General features: G+C 42.7%; 1 protein-coding gene across 3 annotated transcripts in view; it reads left to right on the top strand.

Annotated features, from left to right (window-relative positions):
* VPS41 (VPS41 subunit of HOPS complex) overlaps positions 1–17,332 on the top strand; it is a 167,146-nt gene extending 149,814 nt beyond the window's left edge. For all 3 annotated transcript variants that reach the window (XM_072791623.1, XM_072791622.1, XM_072791621.1), the window contains 7 exons: positions 2,458–2,512; positions 4,813–4,953; positions 6,278–6,414; positions 14,239–14,338; positions 14,444–14,488; positions 15,837–15,916; positions 16,625–17,332. In XM_072791623.1, the coding sequence (XP_072647724.1) occupies positions 2,458–2,512; positions 4,813–4,953; positions 6,278–6,414; positions 14,239–14,338; positions 14,444–14,488; positions 15,837–15,916; positions 16,625–16,705 (639 nt within the window). In that variant the 3' untranslated portion in view covers positions 16,706–17,332. The remainder of the gene's footprint in view (positions 1–2,457; positions 2,513–4,812; positions 4,954–6,277; positions 6,415–14,238; positions 14,339–14,443; positions 14,489–15,836; positions 15,917–16,624) is intronic.
* Positions 17,333–17,564: the final 232 nt, after the last annotated feature.

Raw genomic sequence — 17,564 nt, 5'->3', positions numbered from 1 at the left:
AAAGTTCCATTGATTTATGAGCATGACAGTATAGAGATAAGGCAAATCATATTTTTAATCAAAACTAATGAAGATTTTTCTAAGTGTTAGGATTAGATTCAGCTATGAGTCATAAAAATCCCAAAATAATAATGGCTTCAGTAGAGTAGCAGTTTAGTTCTCTGGCACATGGATATCCTGGTGGCATGGCCCTGCTGATGGCAGCGTGCCACACAGTCGGAGACCTGGCTCTTTTCTCTCATTCCCTCACCTTGTATGACCTTCACCTGGTGCTGTAAGATAGTATTACCCATATTTCCAAGAGCAGATGGGGTGAAAGGACTAAAAATAAGAAAACAAAAGTTGATTCACATTGCTTCTTAGAGAATATTGCCAGAAACTGCTATGTTTCCTCCCTGCGGGGACATCAGTCATACGACTCTCCCATGGCTGAGGAGGCTTGGACATTGTTGTTTAAATTCTGGGCAGTGGGAACCCTGGGTGGCGCAGCGGTTTAGCGCCTGCCTTTGGCCCAGGGCGCGATCCTAGAGACCGGGGATCGAATCCCACGTCGGGCTCCCGGTGCATGGAGCCTGCTTCTCCCTCTGCCTGTGTCTCTGCCTCTCTTTCTCTCTCTCGACTATCATAAATAAATAAAAATAAAATAAAACAAAAATAAAAAAAATAATAAATTCTGGGCAGTCACACAACCCACCTAAAATCTTATTACTGTCTACCCTCTACAATGGGTAGAGGATATTGGGGGGCAGCTTGGCTACCTCTGCCACATAATAGTGTTTCCCCTTCATTGTGACCTTCCAGTCTTCCTACCTCCCCATTTAAATGCTTTGTGTATTTCAGACTCCCCTCATTTCACTGTAATTCTAAAGTAGGATGTTCTTTCCATTTTTATGTTTGGTTCAGAGTCCTCCCCACCCCGCCATGCCCTGAGCCCCCAGCATTGATTTCTATGACCAACATTTTTTCCTCCCTTTTAGCTGTTACTCTCCAACCAGAGACACACACTTAAATATATATATTCTACATAGAAATTTTGAGTCAAAAATTAAATGTCCAAACCAGCTCCTTTATTTCCCAAGAAAAGTCATTGAACTGAAAGAGCTGGTGAGCTTCTGCTGTTCTTTTTTCCCCTTTGGTTCTTGTTTTTAAACAACCCAGTGATCTTCCTCCTGAAACCTTTCCTGCCTGCCCATCTATTTAAGAAAATATTTATTGCACACCACAAGTAGCCAGGCACTGTGCGGGGCACAGGGCTTGAGTCATGTGGTCCCAAGGGTGGAGGGTGGGGAGTGAGGACTGCATTACAGGCAGAAGGGCCACAGTGGAGGGATGAGCCGGGTGTGAGAGAGGTGTTGCTGCCCGAAAAGGCAGGGCAGGTCATGGATATATCGTAGACCACTGAGAAGATTCTCGGCTGTCAGAGCAGAGCACCAAGGTGGAGCAGTTACATAGCTGGGGTGGGAGATGAGGTTTCTTGGTGATTGCATACTCGTCATGCCACACCCAGTTCAAATGCCACCTCTTCTGTGAAGCTTTTTACAAGAGGGCCACACTGGGGCTCATTCCCCTGTCTTAGCACAGGGTCCTCTATTCATGCTTCCCCTGGTCATGGGATTGGGTGGTATTGCATCTCTGTGAGCCTCCCTGGAGCCTGTGCTCCCTTGGGTGGCTGCATGCTGCTTCCACATGTTCCCCTCCACCCCTTCTCCTCTGTCATCTATATACTGTCATCTCTGCATCTCCATCCCACCTGACCCTCCAGTGTCCAGCAGAATGGATGGTAAATGTGTACCAGTTCATTTGGAATTACTCAGTTATTAATAAACAGTCACCTGTGGAATCCCTCGTTTCTTTACTTGATCTTCTCCTTTCTGATCCTTCTTGATGGTCAGATATGTTCCCCCCTGCCCCAACTTTTGACGGATCATTGAGCAGAATTTTTTCCTAAACCCTGTGAGCTGGCAATAGAAATATTCGGTCTGTCTTTGTGTATTTACCCATCAGAGCTGTGCTCTGTGGAGTCCTGGAAACATGCAGCAGTGACTAGCAAAGCCTTCCTGGAGCTTACACTCCAGTGGGGGGAACAGGGAGCTTGAAGCAGCGACTGGGAATTAGGTGCGGAGCAGTGCTGTGAAGAAACCTAAAAGAGCCTTGAGTGAAAACTTGGTGGGAAAGGCCTTCTTTAGCACCTGGCTTTCTGCTTTTGCTCATGTAGTGTTCTGAGTTGCCTCATATATGTTGTTGGTTAAATTGTGCTCAGTCCTGCACTTATCTGAGAGGCGAATGAGGGCAATCACCAGCAAAACCTAGGATTTGTGTTTTGTTTGCTTATTCTGTTTTGTTTTTAAAGCAAGGCAATGGAAACATCCTTTTAAACTTGTATGTCTAAGTGAATCTATTAATACTTATTCTTGTCTGGTAGCCCACAGTAATGTTCTTACCCTGCTTTATTTGAAGGCTCTTGAGATCTGTCAACAGAGAAACTTCGTAGAAGAGACCGTTTATCTTCTTAGTAAGTAGCTTTACTTTTGGTCCCTGTAAGCTGAGAAACACTGTGGTAACATCATGTACGTTGTCTAAGAGTGGACATGGATTTTAGACCAAAGTCACACAATGCGTAGAGCTAGTCTCTATAAAAATTTAATGCATACAAGGACGTCTGGGTGGCTCAGTGGTTGAGCGTCTGCCTTTGACTCAGGGCGTGGTCTCAGGGTCCTGGGATTGAGTCCCACATTGGGCTCCCTGCAGGAAGCCTGCTTCTCCCTCTGCCTGTGTCTCTGCTTCTCTCTCTCTCTCTGCCTCTCATGAATAAATAATAAAATCTTAAAAAAAAAAAAATAAAGAATCTAACTCATACAAAAGGATTCACAGCTCAGTAGAGAAAGAAGCATTATTTAAGAAACGCTATCTACATAACACCTGAGTATTGCACAATAAGCCTGTATCGGCTCACACCTCAAAAATGAATTGTAGAAGGGTTAATTTGTTCTTTTTTTTTTTTTTTTAGCCTCTTTTACCATCATCTTGGTAGAAAATAATGTTCACTGTCAGTAATCACACCTTGAGTAAATGGAGAAAATGCAATGAATATGAAAGTTTTGGAGAGAGGAAAACTTTTTAGTATCATCCAGCTCTCCATTGTTCCCAGGCCTCTGGCACTGCCTCCATATATGTCAGACTTACTTTCACATTCCTCCAAAATGAACCACTTGCATACAAGCAGTGTAGATGCCTGAAGAATTCATAAGTAAGCTCTGTGCAGATATTTGTAGCATAAACGTGGAGTTCAAACTTTAGGTGTTTTTCCAGCATCACTTCCCAGAAAATATGCCAGTGGAGTCCATTTTTGTCATAATGTCATATTGTCTTTGTAGACAAGCAAGTAGGGAACTTATAAAAGGAGACAATCTCCTTTTTTAAAGTTGTAAAAATTTTAAAATCCTATGTACATTTTAAAAATTAACCAATTTTAAGTCCTAAAAAATGGGAATAATATTTGAAGGAAAAACAAAATGTTATAGAAGGTATAACAAATTGGATATCATTTTATTTGCAGGCCAGCAGTTATCATTGATAATGGCTGCTCAGAATGAGAAGGATTCAATTGCTGCCCCTCCTATGAGTAAAGCTTTCTACATATCCTGTATTAAAAACTCCTGGAAACTGCTAAAGCCATTAAAATGCCAGTAGGTCAATAAGCAAAGCATATAGAGATTATTGACCTAATAGAAGCATAGTTGGTAAATGCTTTCATTTCCCAACTATAAGGGTTATTGGAAGGCTTTCCCCCAAATCTGGAAGAGAAGGAAATGAGGTAGCCCTCTGATAGTTGAGTTTGTGTTTGGCACAAAGTGTATCAAAAGACCAAATCCAGAGCTACCTAAAGAGACAGATGGCTCCAAGGCCTTTAAAAGTCTGAACTAGGATCCCTGGGTGGCTCAGTGGTTGAGCGCCTGCCTTCAGCTCAGAGTGTGATCCTGGAGTCCTGGGATCGAGTCCTGCATTGGGCTCCCTGCATGGAGCCTGCTTCTCCCTCTGTCTGTGTCTCTGCCTCTCTCTCTGTCTCTCATGAATAAATAAATAAAATCTTTAAAAATAAAAAAAAATAAAAGTCTGAACTATAAGTCTTAACTGTATCTGGGTATGAAGATGTCCAAAAGAAGTATCGATCTGACAGAGGGAAGTAGGAATCTGAGGGACCTGGGTTCAGATTCCAGAGCTGCCAGTTAGTAGCTGTATGATCTTGGCAGGTTACTAATGTTTCTGTATCCTCTTCCATGAAGTAGAAATAATAGTAGAACGTACCTTGTTGGATTATAGTAATTATTAAATGATGTAATTTATGTGAAGCACTTAAATGAGTATATACAGCACAAAGGAAACACCCAGTAAATAGGAGGTAATTGTTTCCGTATGTTAAAAATAGTAAATGCTAATGTCACATAAGAAAATATGCTAAAAAAAATTTTTTTTAAAATATGCTTTTGTCTTAACTTTCAAGACAGAAGAAGATACATAAACAAGAGATATGTTGATTCTTCAAAAAAGTTTTATTAAAACATCCTAAATGTCGGGTGCCTGGGGGTGGCTCAGTTGAGCATCTGCCTTTGGCTCAGATCATGATGGATCGACAACTGCATCAGGCTCCCTGCTCAGTGAGGAGTCTCCTTCTCCCTCTCCCTCTGCTGCTCCTCCTGCTGTGCTCTATCTCTCTCAAATACATACAGAGAGACAGACATACGTACATACATACAAAAAATATTTTAATATTAAAAAGCATTGTAAATGAAGTATTTCTCACATCTTTGCTAGGCCGAATGGGTAATAGCCGAAGTGCCCTGAAGATGATCATGGAGGAATTACATGATGTTGATAAAGCAATTGAATTTGCCAAGGAGCAAGATGATGGAGAACTCTGGGAAGATCTGATTTTATATTCCATCGACAAACCACGTAAGCAGAAAAGCCATCTGTGATCAGACCTGTTTTCTCTCAGTACATTCAGTTATGTCTAGAGTAAGAACTATCTCAAGACACATTGGGTGAAAAATATGGTGAAGTATCCATAATAAAAATAGGCTTGGTACATTATAACGATGTCTAGTACTCCTTCTGTGCAGAGAAGCCTGGAGCCTCATCACTCTGCATTACCTGAATGTGTAAGCAAACAGGTAGTTTGCCTGATGTTATTTGTTCACTGTGTCCCTATGAAGCGTGTTCCTCCATACTGTACCCGGATTGAATAAATGTGATATGACTTCATTTTTTTTTTTTTTTCAGTTTGAATACAGGGGCATTTGTTTTGAAAATATAAAGCCCTAACCAGTCTCTTTTTAGGGCAGCCTTGAACTGTCACTAGACACTGACCATCTTTGGACATCTGTTGCCCTGACAGTACCTAGTCTCTGTCCTGTCCTGCCCCACTTCCTCAGTGCAGCACCAGGAGTATGTGTGTGTGCGCGCGTGCGCATGTGCAGTGCCTCTGTGTGACTGTCTCCATCAGGTCTCCCGGTTTGGAAAGAAATATACAGGCACCTCTCAGTAACCTGACCCTTTTGTGAAGATCTAGAAATGATTCAGAAACTGGTGGTAGTGATTTAAAGTTGGCCCCCTTCCCACCATTTTTTAGTAAGAAGGCTTATCTGTTTCAGGATTTTCAGGTTTTAGAAACTGCTCTTATGCTTGTATTTTCATAAGAGATACAAGAGGATAATGTGATTCAAGTCAAATTCAGATGTAGATGGTCACAGGCATGTGCATCTTTGAGAATCTAGGTCAGCGTGATAAAGTTGTAACTCACAGATGTCCAAGGAAGCAGGGTGAGCGAAATGGAACACATATGACCTGGGCCTGCAGTCTGCCCTGCTGGTGAATTTGGGCTTTTAGCTTGCTAGTTTTGTGGCCTGAATGAATTAGTTAACCACCCCATTTGCTTTACCTGCAAAAGGGACGAATAACATTTGTACCTTGCAGAATATTGAAGAAAAGTGTGTGACCGCTGAGCCGTAGTGTAAATTCTCTAGAAATGTTAATTGTATCCCTTTGCCACTACCAGCTGTGTTCCAGTAATCACCTCTTCTCCATCTCCTTGTAACTCATGGAGCTCCTCCTATACATCATGAAGTAAAAGGAAAGTTAGTTTTTGAGACTTCAGAAATCCAAATGGTTTTAACACTTACCTTAAAAAAAAAAGTAATTTTTTATTTGCATCCCTTTTGGCCTAAAACTGCCTTGTGTGCCTTGCCAACATGCTAATTGTTGTGCTGGTATTCTGCAGCATTTATTACTGGCTTGTTGAACAACATTGGCACGCATGTGGACCCAATCCTACTGATTCACCGTATTAAGGAAGGGATGGAGATTCCCAATTTGAGAGATTCCTTGGTGAAGATTCTGCAAGACTACAATTTACAAGTAAGTATCCTTTCTGGGACAAGTCAGCATGGGGAGTGAGCTGAGTTGACTTTGGATTTTTGGATCTAGGGTTATTTTAGATAACAAAGAATTCAGTTGGATAGATACGTTTTATGTAGGCCCAGGTATTTGGGAAGCTCATGAAGTAGGGAAAATCTCAGCCTTTAAGGAAGCCATCCAATTGTTTAACCATCCCCAAATTTTCTCTCCTTGATGAGCAGGCATTTTTACATTTATGTGGTAGATATGGTATGGTTTTGGGAAGGGTAAGGGGTAGTTAGAGTGGCTGCTAGACCCCTCAAGCCACTTTTAAGTAGAATGAGTATTGTGTCCATTGGGGGGAATAAAAAGGTTTTCAAATAATTTGATAGTTTCCTAGAAGCTACTCAGTAATCCATTGCCTGAAACATGTTTAAATACATGATTTTATTTAACTTTTTGTCTGTTTTCTACACTAGCACAACTTTGTTATCTGTAATAAATCAGAATTTGGGATAAAAGCAATGGAATCCATTATTTTCATATAAACAATTAATATGTTAATTTCAAAGCATCCTAATCTTTTCTTTAAAAGAACCCTCACAATTACTATTTTTCAAGGTGCTGGTAGCTTTGTAGAACTTGAAACTGTTTAAGGCACATTAACAATTGGGACTGTTCTTTCTCTTCTTCACTTGAAAATTAGTTTTTATTATAATAAGGAGGCAAATTGCTTTCCTAGAAACGTAAAGATTTTGCAGGTAGAGCCAGAACATGACATTGTAGGGAGAGAAGTGGTTAGCAGGTTCAGTAGAGAGAGGAGCATCGTGGTGAGGGCTTGTGGGGCCCCCCAGCCACGGTGAGGGTGCAGCATGGGGTGGGACTCAGGTAAGAGGCAGGGGAACAGGACCAGAAGTTGAGGAAGATTGGTGGCATTAAGAAGAGAAGGAAGAGAAAAAAAAAAAAATTAAAAAAAAAAAAAAAAAAGAGAAGGAAGAGATGAAAAGAAATGACAGAGCTGAGGGAATAAGAATGTCAGGCCTGGGAGTGGGATGTTATTACATTAAAATTTCCTTGTGAACTTTTTCAGGAAGCAGGGTGAAGGTCAGGGTCATTGGCATGGAATCAGTCCAGGAATTGTAAGGGCAGTGAATCATCCCCACAGGCATCGAGGGACGGGGCGGGAGGGCAGCAGCTGGGCTCCAGCATTCTCCATGAACCAAGAGGCAAGACACATGAGCACTGGGGCTGTATTGCTGGTAGTTCAGCTTAGAGGAGGAGAGGTTTTCCTGCCTGCAGGATGGAGGAGAACAAGAGCCTTCCTCAGGAGGCTAATGGGGAGTCGGGGTCCTGGGAGAGAATCTGTTCTGCAGAAAGCTTCAAGATATACAGGTGTTTATTTTACAGAGGAATTGGGAGGTTTGCAGACAGCCCAGGGAAACATTCTGGGAGGGAGGAGAGAGTAGGAGAGGAGTGGGTGAATAGACAAGCGGAGCAGCAGGGGGGACCTTGCAATTTGGACAGTGCCCGAGGGCTGCAGGAATGTGGTCCAGGTGGGGAATATGTCACCATTTCCCAGGTGGGAACCGGGCGTTGGGGAAAGTGGTTTCCATGTTGGACCTAAAGCCCTGTCTCTGGGTATGCCAGGACTTGCATGGAGTTTCAAATCCAGATGTATTGAGAAGTCATTTAGGGGTAGTGTCTCTGAGCATCTCTTCACCAGGGGAGGTGACAAAATGATCACTCCTCTGTCCTCCTGCTTAGCAGTGCATGAAGCTTAGCCTCAAGCTTAGAGGTTGAAAATATGCCTTATTTTTACCCCAGCCTCTACAAGGCCTTCAGAAACACCTAATAAATCCCTCTTACGAGGCTCTTAATCCAGAGAACCAAGCTCATGGGCACCATTGGGTTTTACTGCTCATTCATTTTTCATGAATAAATTTGCATAGTTCCGAGTCAACCGGGAATAAAAATAAACTATTAGATGCAAAATGAATTCCGTATAAAAAATCATCTACCAAAACAGTTGTTAAGCCAGTATTTTATCCTCTTTGTTATATTTTTAAATGTACTGAGAGCTTTTCCTTAGGAGGTGTAAGTATGCAGTAAGTATGATGTGTGGAGGAACTAGGAGTGACTTAGCCAGTGGATCCCAATAACTGACCAGGGAATGGCTTCTGGGACGAGGAGAGGGACCCTTGGGGAAGGTGGCTGAATCTGTAAGAACTGCACCACCATCTCCGCTGTGGCTCAGACATCAAGTTGGAAGGGCTCCTGCTTCTTTCTTACATATGAAGAAAGAGTTTGGAAGTTTTTTCTATGGAAAAGGCTACTATTGCATTAATGACTTTTTTTTTTTTTTAAGATTTTATTTATTTATTCATAAAAGACACAGAGAAAGAGGCAGAGGGAGAAGCAGGCTCCATGCAGGAAGCCTGATGTGGGACTCGATCCCAGGACTCCAGGACTGCTCAACCGCTAGCTACCCAGGCATCCCCATTAATGACCATTTATTTTCTTTCTCTGGGCCACTTGTTAAGAGATCGCCATAAAAATAATTTATAGAGCATTTTGAAGTGTCTAGAAAAGTTTTACATACCTGTTTTTGACTCTCTAGTTTCTTTTGTTTGTTCCATAAAAGTATAGTTTATTTGCACACATTCTCACAGAATAAAAATGGCTAGCCCTGTTAATCCCAAAAATTGGGGGGAGGGGAATTTTAGAGATTCACAGTTTTTTGTTTGTTTTGTTTTAAGATTTTACTTATTTATTCATGAGAGACACAGAGGGAGAGGCAGAGACAGGCAGAGGGAGAAGCAGGCTCCATGCAGGGAGGCTAATGCGGGACTTAATCCCAGATCCCCGGATCACGACCTGAGCCAAAGGCAGGTGCCCAACGTTGAGCCACCCAGGTGTTCGAGATTCACGAATTTGTAAGAACCTGGAGCCTCCTCTGCTGGGATGGGGCAGTGGGGAAGGGCCCCGGGGGCTCTTGTAAACCTTTCAGCAAACCTGAGGATCTGAGGTCAGGTGTCAGGGAAAGAAAGGGCTTCTTGGGACCTCTTGCTCATCTGCCTTGGGGATATCTCAGCAGATTTACAATGAAGCATGCTGCCCTGGGAAACCTATTTGGGCCACTGAGAATGTGTCCGGGAGCTCGCTCACTAGCTAATTGGAAACAGAAGGCAAGAAAAATGGGAAAAAACTTTAAAATGAGTATCACTCCTTGTTTTAAAATCTTGTTTTCTAAAATGCAACAACTTTCTTCAACTGAAGTTCAGTATGAGGTGTGTTAGAGGTCTGTGATGTCGTTAAAAAGAAGGAAGACACATCCTCAGCCGTGATTGCAGTGTTGAAGTTCTACAGTTTACTTCGTCATAGATATACGTCATATGTGTTTATACCTTGTTACACTGTTAGTGTAATTACTCAGCAACTGTTAGACGCTTCATGAAGTCAGTGAGATAAAAGTAGCCCTTATTGTCCTTTATAAACTTGAAATGTTTCTAGGCCGGATTTCAAGGACAGAATAGCTTTTATTTTGATATGAAATTATTTGCAAAACAGTATGGCATAAATGATATTTCAATGTTGACATTAAGCTAACAACAGTTTCCAAATTATTTTTATGCTGTAAACTTATTTTTATACTTTATATTTTTAAAATATTTTTATTTATAAAGTTAGCATTCATGTCTTTTTTTTTTTTTTTTTTTTTTAATGTTCCTCAGGAATTCCAACATCTATGTTCTCACTGCCTTTTTTGACTGTCATTTCATCACAGAGCAGTCACTAGGACCTGTCATCTCTGTTTGCCAGATGGGAAGACTGTCTCAAAGTGGTTTTATTTACACTTTGCCAGTGTGGGATGGTGATGAATTGGGCTTGACCCCACATCCTCTGACTACATCTTGGGTAGACCACCAGTTGTTCCGTGGCACTCTGGAGATGCATTCATGGTCCTGGCATGTTATGACAACAGACGAGTACACGGGGTTGAACAAGCAGTCTATTTGAAGAGCAGTGGGCACGGTGTTTGCAGAGCTGGAGTCCAGTCCTGGCTTTCCCAGCAACAAGACTGGTGACCTTTGGGAGGGCACCTCATCTTCCTGGATCTCAGTTTTCCCATTAGATTAAATGAGTGTTTGTCAAGCGTGGCTCCACATCAGAATTATCTAAATTCTTTAAAAAATTACTTAGTTTCAGGTGCCACCCCAGATCTGCTGGATTAGAATCTCTGAGGGAGGACTAGGGGGTCATGTCCTTCAACCATCTTGAGATTTCTTAGGCTCAGCCTGGCACACGTATGTGCATTGACATTCAACCTTGAGGAACCTCAAGATTTGGTAATCTCTAAAGTATCTTCTGTGTCTCACGTTCTTATGCCTTTCTGCTGTGCCACAGTTTTGTATTATTCCTCATCTCTCTCTACTTTGAGATCCAGAGATAAATTAAGAGGAATAGTGACTTTTTTCTTACCTATTTTGGGACTCACATGGGTTTCTTTTCATTCACAGTACATAAGCTCTTAATTTCTTCTAAGAGATATTTTTAAATGTATATAGATCCCTGAGATAAACTTTTAAAATGGACTTTTTCCTTTCAGATTGTTTTTATTTGGCCTCATAACAGCTTTTAGGTGACCTAAGTGGCCCGTGACAACCAGCTCTGGCTTCTTTAATCAGTCTGGCATATGTATACTTTGTGCTGTTGTTATCTGCAGATAGGATTGTATTTGTAATATTGGTTTTGAACTTCAACATGAGACCTTTGAGCCTTCCTATCTTTTCCTTATTTCTCTGCAGTTCATCATGTTTGATGATAATCCCAACAAAAAGAAAAGTTTTTCCAATTAGAATTCAGATCCCATAGCATCATAGCCTATATGCTGGGTGAGGAATGAGGTAAATGGTTTCCCAGGCTACCTCTTGTATCATACTGGGGCTTGTAAACCCAGGTAACTATGTGTCATTTTGCAATTCTAATGAGAAGCACTGCAGTATGAACAAGGCAATGTCAGCAAGAAGTTCAACATTCAAAGAATCTTTTAAAATAAAAAATTCAAAAACTCTGTAATTTTTATGGCATTTTTCCCACAGCAGCTGTTTCTAATAAGCCATAGTAACTTCACTGATGTACAGTTCTTTTATTGCGCTATAGAATATCTGAGTCCAGTGCTTTTTCCTTTTCATTGGGATGATTATCAATGATGATGAACTACAAAGAAATAAGGAAAAAGACGGAGAATCTAAAGTCTCATGTTGGTTTTCAACAGCTATTTTATAAATAGATACTTAAATTTATGATACAACAAGGTATGCTTATAACAGATTGCTTATAGACCCTCCTAGTGGCTGTCTTGAAAATAATGAGGATAAAGGTAATGCTGAAAAGCCTTGAACTATGGAGAAAACAGTGTAATAACAAGAAAACAAGAGTTGCTGAGAAGAATGTGTGGGAAGAAAAAAATTTTAAAAAGTCCCATAAGAAAAATGAACCTCTGAAAGATAATATTGTACTTGCCTTGCAATGCCCACAAGTACTTTTTAAGATGAAGGCTTGATGCCATTATGAAGTTGAGGAAAGACAAGACCAGTGGTTTACTTACCTTGGTGAAATTCTAATAGGAGATAGAAATTCTAATTTGAGATTTAGATTACACAGAAGAATGAAAAATGATATGACAATCTTAATATTTCCAAGAACTGGAAAACACTAGATCAATCTCAAAGGCATTATTAACAAGTCCATTTAAAACACAGACATGAAAGAAAAAAAATAGGTCCTGTAAGGAAAAGTAGAACAATATGAACAGAAAATAAGAATATTCGAAAAGTAACCCAATAGAACTCTTTGAAACTATGTGTGTATTCACTTAAACTGTCAATTCAGTGCAAGGTCAGTAGCAGATTGGACGCAGCAGAAGGGAAGAATTAACTGGAAGATCTGATGAAATTGTTCAGTAGGCAGCACAGAGTAATTAAGAGATAGAAGATACAAGAGTGGCTCACAGAGACATGGAGGTTAGACTGCACATGTCCTCAACCACTTCTTGTGGAGAAGAGAATCAGAAGATTAACAGGAAAACAAAGTTGATCAAGAAAATAGAAGATATATATATGTAATATATATATCAGGAACAAACAAGGGGGACATAACTAGAGATGCAGACAAGATTTAAAAAATAAGTAAATGCTACAATTTTGGCATATTTGAACACTCAAATAGTTGTCAAAGAAAATACAAATTACCAACTTTAAAGAGCAAGTAGACCTATAGTCATTAAATCAGTAGTCAGAACATAAAGCTACAATAAAAGTATCTCCAGAATCTGGATGTCAGCTCTGGGTTTTTGTTTTGTTTTTAATATTCACCTTGACTGGGGAAAAGGCCCCTGGGCTACATTCACCCACAACCCATGCTTTCTGGGATTTGAGAAGAGCATGTGTTAGTGTAGATGCCTGGGAATAGCACATTCCAGGTGTATTCCCTGACTCCCCTTCTCAGTGGCATGAATCAAAAACTTGACATCAGGACACCCACAGTTCTAGAGGTGAGAGTGACCTCAGTATGAAGAAAGGCAGTATGCATCTCTGAGAGCAGCATTCACTGTGACCCAGAGCTGGACCGCAGTGGCATGGTGATGCTGTCATGTGAATCTCATGGCAGTTATAGCTGACTGCATGGAAATCCTGCAGGAAGAGCCATCAGACCAGAAAGGTGGGCCTCAGACAGTGCAATACAGAGCCTCTCTGCCCTTCGGGCCTTGAATGCCTCCCTCTTAGAAAAGCAACAAGTTCTGGTTTAAAAAAAAAAAAAAAAAAAAAGGCACCTGGCTTAAGCACACCTCACACAGCCTCTCCTAATTTCTAATAAGACACCTAGGAAAACCCAAGGCAGCCTGGAAACACTGGGGCCAGCAGAGTGGGGTGGAAGGTAGAGTGGGTTGCCTCTAGGTCTCTTGCTAAAAGCAGGTGGAGAGACTTTGTGTCCATCCCTACTGGGTCTGAAACACAAAGTGTGGGGCCAGCCAGAAACGGCAGCCTGCCCTCTGCGTCCCAACTTGAGACTGCTACAGTGTTCCTACCGCTCCTAATCCTCCAGGCAGGGATGGAGAAAATACGTAATGAAGCCTACCAAGTAACAGGAAAAATGCATAAAGAAACAAAAAGTACAGTGCTGGGATGAAGAAAATGAATTTTGTACCAGGGTGTTAATATCTGTGGTCATTTTTCAGTTGTGAGCCACCAAATTTGAGGGTTAACAGGGACACATTACATCCTTGGGACTGCGCTCAACAATTTGGATCGGAAAGAAAGAGGGATTGGAGCCGGGCCGGGATTTAGGACAGAAATGACATCTGTTTAGTTTCCGTGTGCCCTGTTCTCATATGACAGGGACCCAGTTATGGATGAGTGCGATAGATGGATTTATCAAATAGAGGATTTAGGAATAGCAGGTTATCCATTCTGGGCAAAGATCTGGAGGTTGCAGTGAGCAGGTCACATAGGGGCCAAACTGCCGGAGAGAGTCCACATTAGGAAGCCCTGTAAGATGACGTTAGGGTTGGTTAATGCAGCCTTCTTTGCCAGACTCTGCAACTTATATTTAATTTTACAAGTGCCACAGAAACTACTGTGTATTCATATGTGCAGTTGTGGCCGAATGGGGGCTTAGAAAGGTTGGTCTGAGCAGTTTGGAGAGAAAAGCGTAGCAAAGGCAGGCAAGCAGTAAGTGCCTCATTGGACAATTTCAAACACCAATTTTTGAATCCGCAGTGAGAGGGTTCACCCCCATACTTGAGTCTTTTAAAAATGCCTTTTTTTCTTACAATGTATGCATTAGATTCTACTTCGTGAAGGTTGCAAGAAGATTCTCGTAGCGGACTCTTTGTCCTTACTGAAGAAAATGCACCGAACTCAAATGAAAGGCGTTCTGGTTGATGGTGGGTAAGATGGAAGTGATCATATCAGAACCCTATACCTTGCTTTCAGAAGAGACTGGGCAAGTAGAAGTACTGTATGATCCAAGTGTGTGTGTTTCCTTGCAGAGGAGAACATCTGTGAATCGTGCCTTTCTCCTATTCTCCCATCAGGTAAGGCGGTTGGGAGGGGGGACATCCCCAGGTGTTAATTCATTACTAAATTATATAACTTTTGGGAGAATCCAGTTTAGAGAAGAACTTCAGCCCACAGCCCTACTCAGTTGTACACCAGCGCCACCCCTTGAGCGCGGAGATGCTCATGCTGGAGTGGGGGGAGCAGGGTCTGCATTCCCCGGGAGGCTCGTTAAACCCCAGATTGCCAGCCCCACCCCAACAGGTGCGGTCCCCAGAATTGGCAGTTCCGACCCGTTCCCAGGTGATGTGGATGCTGCTTCAGGGGGCACTGTTTGAGATACCAGGGCTTTGGAGTAAGACAGAATGGAAACTACCATCAACAACATTTAAATTCCAAGGTAGAAGAATCGCGTATCTGGGGAAAAGATGAGATAAGAGTCCTCCTGTTTTCTTTAAACTTTTTCTCTGCTGTATGATCCTAGGCCTCTAAGTTTTCCCACGTTTCGAGAGAAACCTACTACTTGCCATCTAATTGGAATATACGTGTGTATTTATAGTTGGTAGATCTATCTATCTATATAAGGTCACATGTAATCAGAGCACCTCACAGAAGGAGAGGACAGAAGAGAAAATTCTGTAATTTGAAAGAAATTAAAACATAGTTATCAGGGTGCAAGAAGTGTTTTTTTTTTTAATATAAATTCAGCATAGGTGCTTAAAGAGCTAGCTGCTGTAGGATTTACTTTGCTTTAAGGGATTATGTAATAGGACAGAAACATGAGAATTCGTTCTATTGGGGTCTTTCCTAGAGGAAATAGTGTCCATGGTGAAGACAGCAATGAGCACAGGAAAAGCTGGGAGCTCATGTGGTGGTTTCAGGTAGTGTTTTAACAGAAATGCAGACGAGCACACCGCATCGTAGGATCAAGGTCCTGCTGGAGCACACGCAGCTCTGCGAGGTCCCTGCCTGGGAAACTAAGCCCATGATGCCCTGACGGCACTGAATGGCTTTGGCAAAGGCAGGAGGTGAACTAGCAGGATTTTCCTAAGGCCCCAAATGGACTTCAGTCGATGGTGTGCAGCTCCTGGGGAGGAGGGCATGGCATGTACATACACACTGATCCTAACTTTCAAAATAGGCGTGGTTCCATTTGCTGTGCGTTGGTCCCTGGATCGTAGTCCTCACTGATGCAGCGTCCAGGCCGGTGAGCTGTGACGCAGAGACCACCCCTCAGGGATGTGTCTGTGAATATGTAATCCTCCCAAGGCAACTGCTGGCTGGAAAATTAAAACTGCAGCTGGACTTTCATTCAGGATGGGTTCAAGTTCCTGGTCTGCTCGTGTACTGAGTTCTCCCATGTCTTTGCTGCCCTCTGCCCCCTAGATGCAGCTAAGCCCTTCAGCGTGGTGGTCTTCCACTGCCGCCACATGTTCCACAAGGAGTGCCTGCCCGTGCCCAGCATGGTGAGTTGGCTGCCTGGCAGCCACCAACTAAAAAAACAAAAACGGATGCAGGCGGGAGGGTGCGCTCAGCAGTATACCCGTTAGCCCGCAGCTTTGTGGCTTCTCCGAATTTGTTTTCTATCACATAAGAAAAATGATTTCTCAAGTGCATCCTGTACTATCCAGTAGCCCCCCCTCACCCGTGGTGTCAGTTACCACGGTGGGTAGGTATACACAGAAAAAACAGTACGTTCAGGGCTGAGTACTGTCTGTGGCATCGGGCATCCACCAGAGGGGTTGGAGCATACTCCCAAGGTTAAAGGGGGATTACTGTGCAAAACATCACACAGGCGTACTCACCGGGGGGAATTCCTTTAGGGAAAATTGAGGACTGTCAAGCTAGGGCGAAACGACACACAGAACAATTTTACAGTTTGTAGAACTTTCTCAGCCTGATTCCTGTATCACGACACTACTGTTTTTAGTGTCCTGCTTCCCGTCCCCCCCCCCCCCACCCCGGTCACATTGCTGTCGTTTTGCTTCGGGGTATCCTTTGAGTCACAGTAACAGCTGGTATAGACAGAACCCTATGTGAACCAGCAGCATCTCCAGGGAAAGGAGTGCTGTTTCATAGCCCCTCACCCCCACTACTGCTCCCGTAAAATATTTCTGAATATGAGAGTAGAAAGAGCTTTTTTAAATTCTGTGTCTTTCAAATTACATCTTTAGAGCTCCCCTGCGCAGTTCTGCGGCATCTGCAGTGCCAAGCACCGCGGACCAGGAAGTGCCATTTTGGAGATGAAGAAGTAGCCGCTTCGTTTGTCCTCATCTTCCTCACCACCCTTGAAGACTGTTGTCGCAGCCCCAGCAGCAGCTGTTGACACCAGTGCTGTTAAGAGATTTGTACATGTTTATGTTCCGCTCAAAAAAAAGTTTCACCATCTTCGCCTATCGAGCTTTCTCTGTGCAGCTGATGAAGTTGGGCTCACAGTCCGTATTTCATCATATGTCTGGCTCCATCTTTATTTGGGAATGGAAAAGTCAGTCTGGGAGTTGGAAATGAATTTCTAGATCCTAGTAAAACTGTCCACTGAGCAGCCCACTGCAAGGGGTCCCCGCTGCCTAAGCGCATCGCCAGGGTAGCTGCCCAGCCAGCGCTTGCTGCCACTTGGACCTGCTTCCAGAGGCTCTGCTGGCATTAGGCCTCACCTTCTGGGTTTGGCTATTTTTTTAATGTCATCAACATTATGTAGTTATTTTCTTAATAGGTGTTGAATGAAACATTGTGTAAATTGTCACTTATTCAAAGGCATCTGGGAATGACAGGAGCAGGCTGCCGTCATGCTGTCTTACGGAGACTGATCATGTGTTCTGTGCGTTCTGACGACTTGCAGCGTCTGTCGATTGAATAAATGTTAGCTCTTTCCCGTGACGAAACACTCACTGCTAGTGGGTTGAACTTCAGTCTGGAATCCTGGCATACTGCGTGGAGGGGTGTGACGGGTCGTGGTTTGGTTTTGCCAGCAGGGAGGGAGGGACACCGTAGAGTCCGAGGGATTCTCAGGAGAAATGGGGCTGTCCTGTGATGGAGGGTGGGCAAGAGTTTCTTGGAGCCTTCTCTGGAGCCGTGTCGGCCCCCGTGGAACATAGAGAACATCAGATGCACACA

The sequence above is a fragment of the Canis lupus genome, chromosome 21 (genome assembly GCF_048164855.1).
Source record: "Canis lupus baileyi chromosome 21, mCanLup2.hap1, whole genome shotgun sequence".
NCBI lineage: Eukaryota > Metazoa > Chordata > Mammalia > Carnivora > Canidae > Canis > Canis lupus.
Note: the sequence above shows the minus strand (reverse complement) of the source record. Positions and strands in the feature narration are given on the sequence as shown.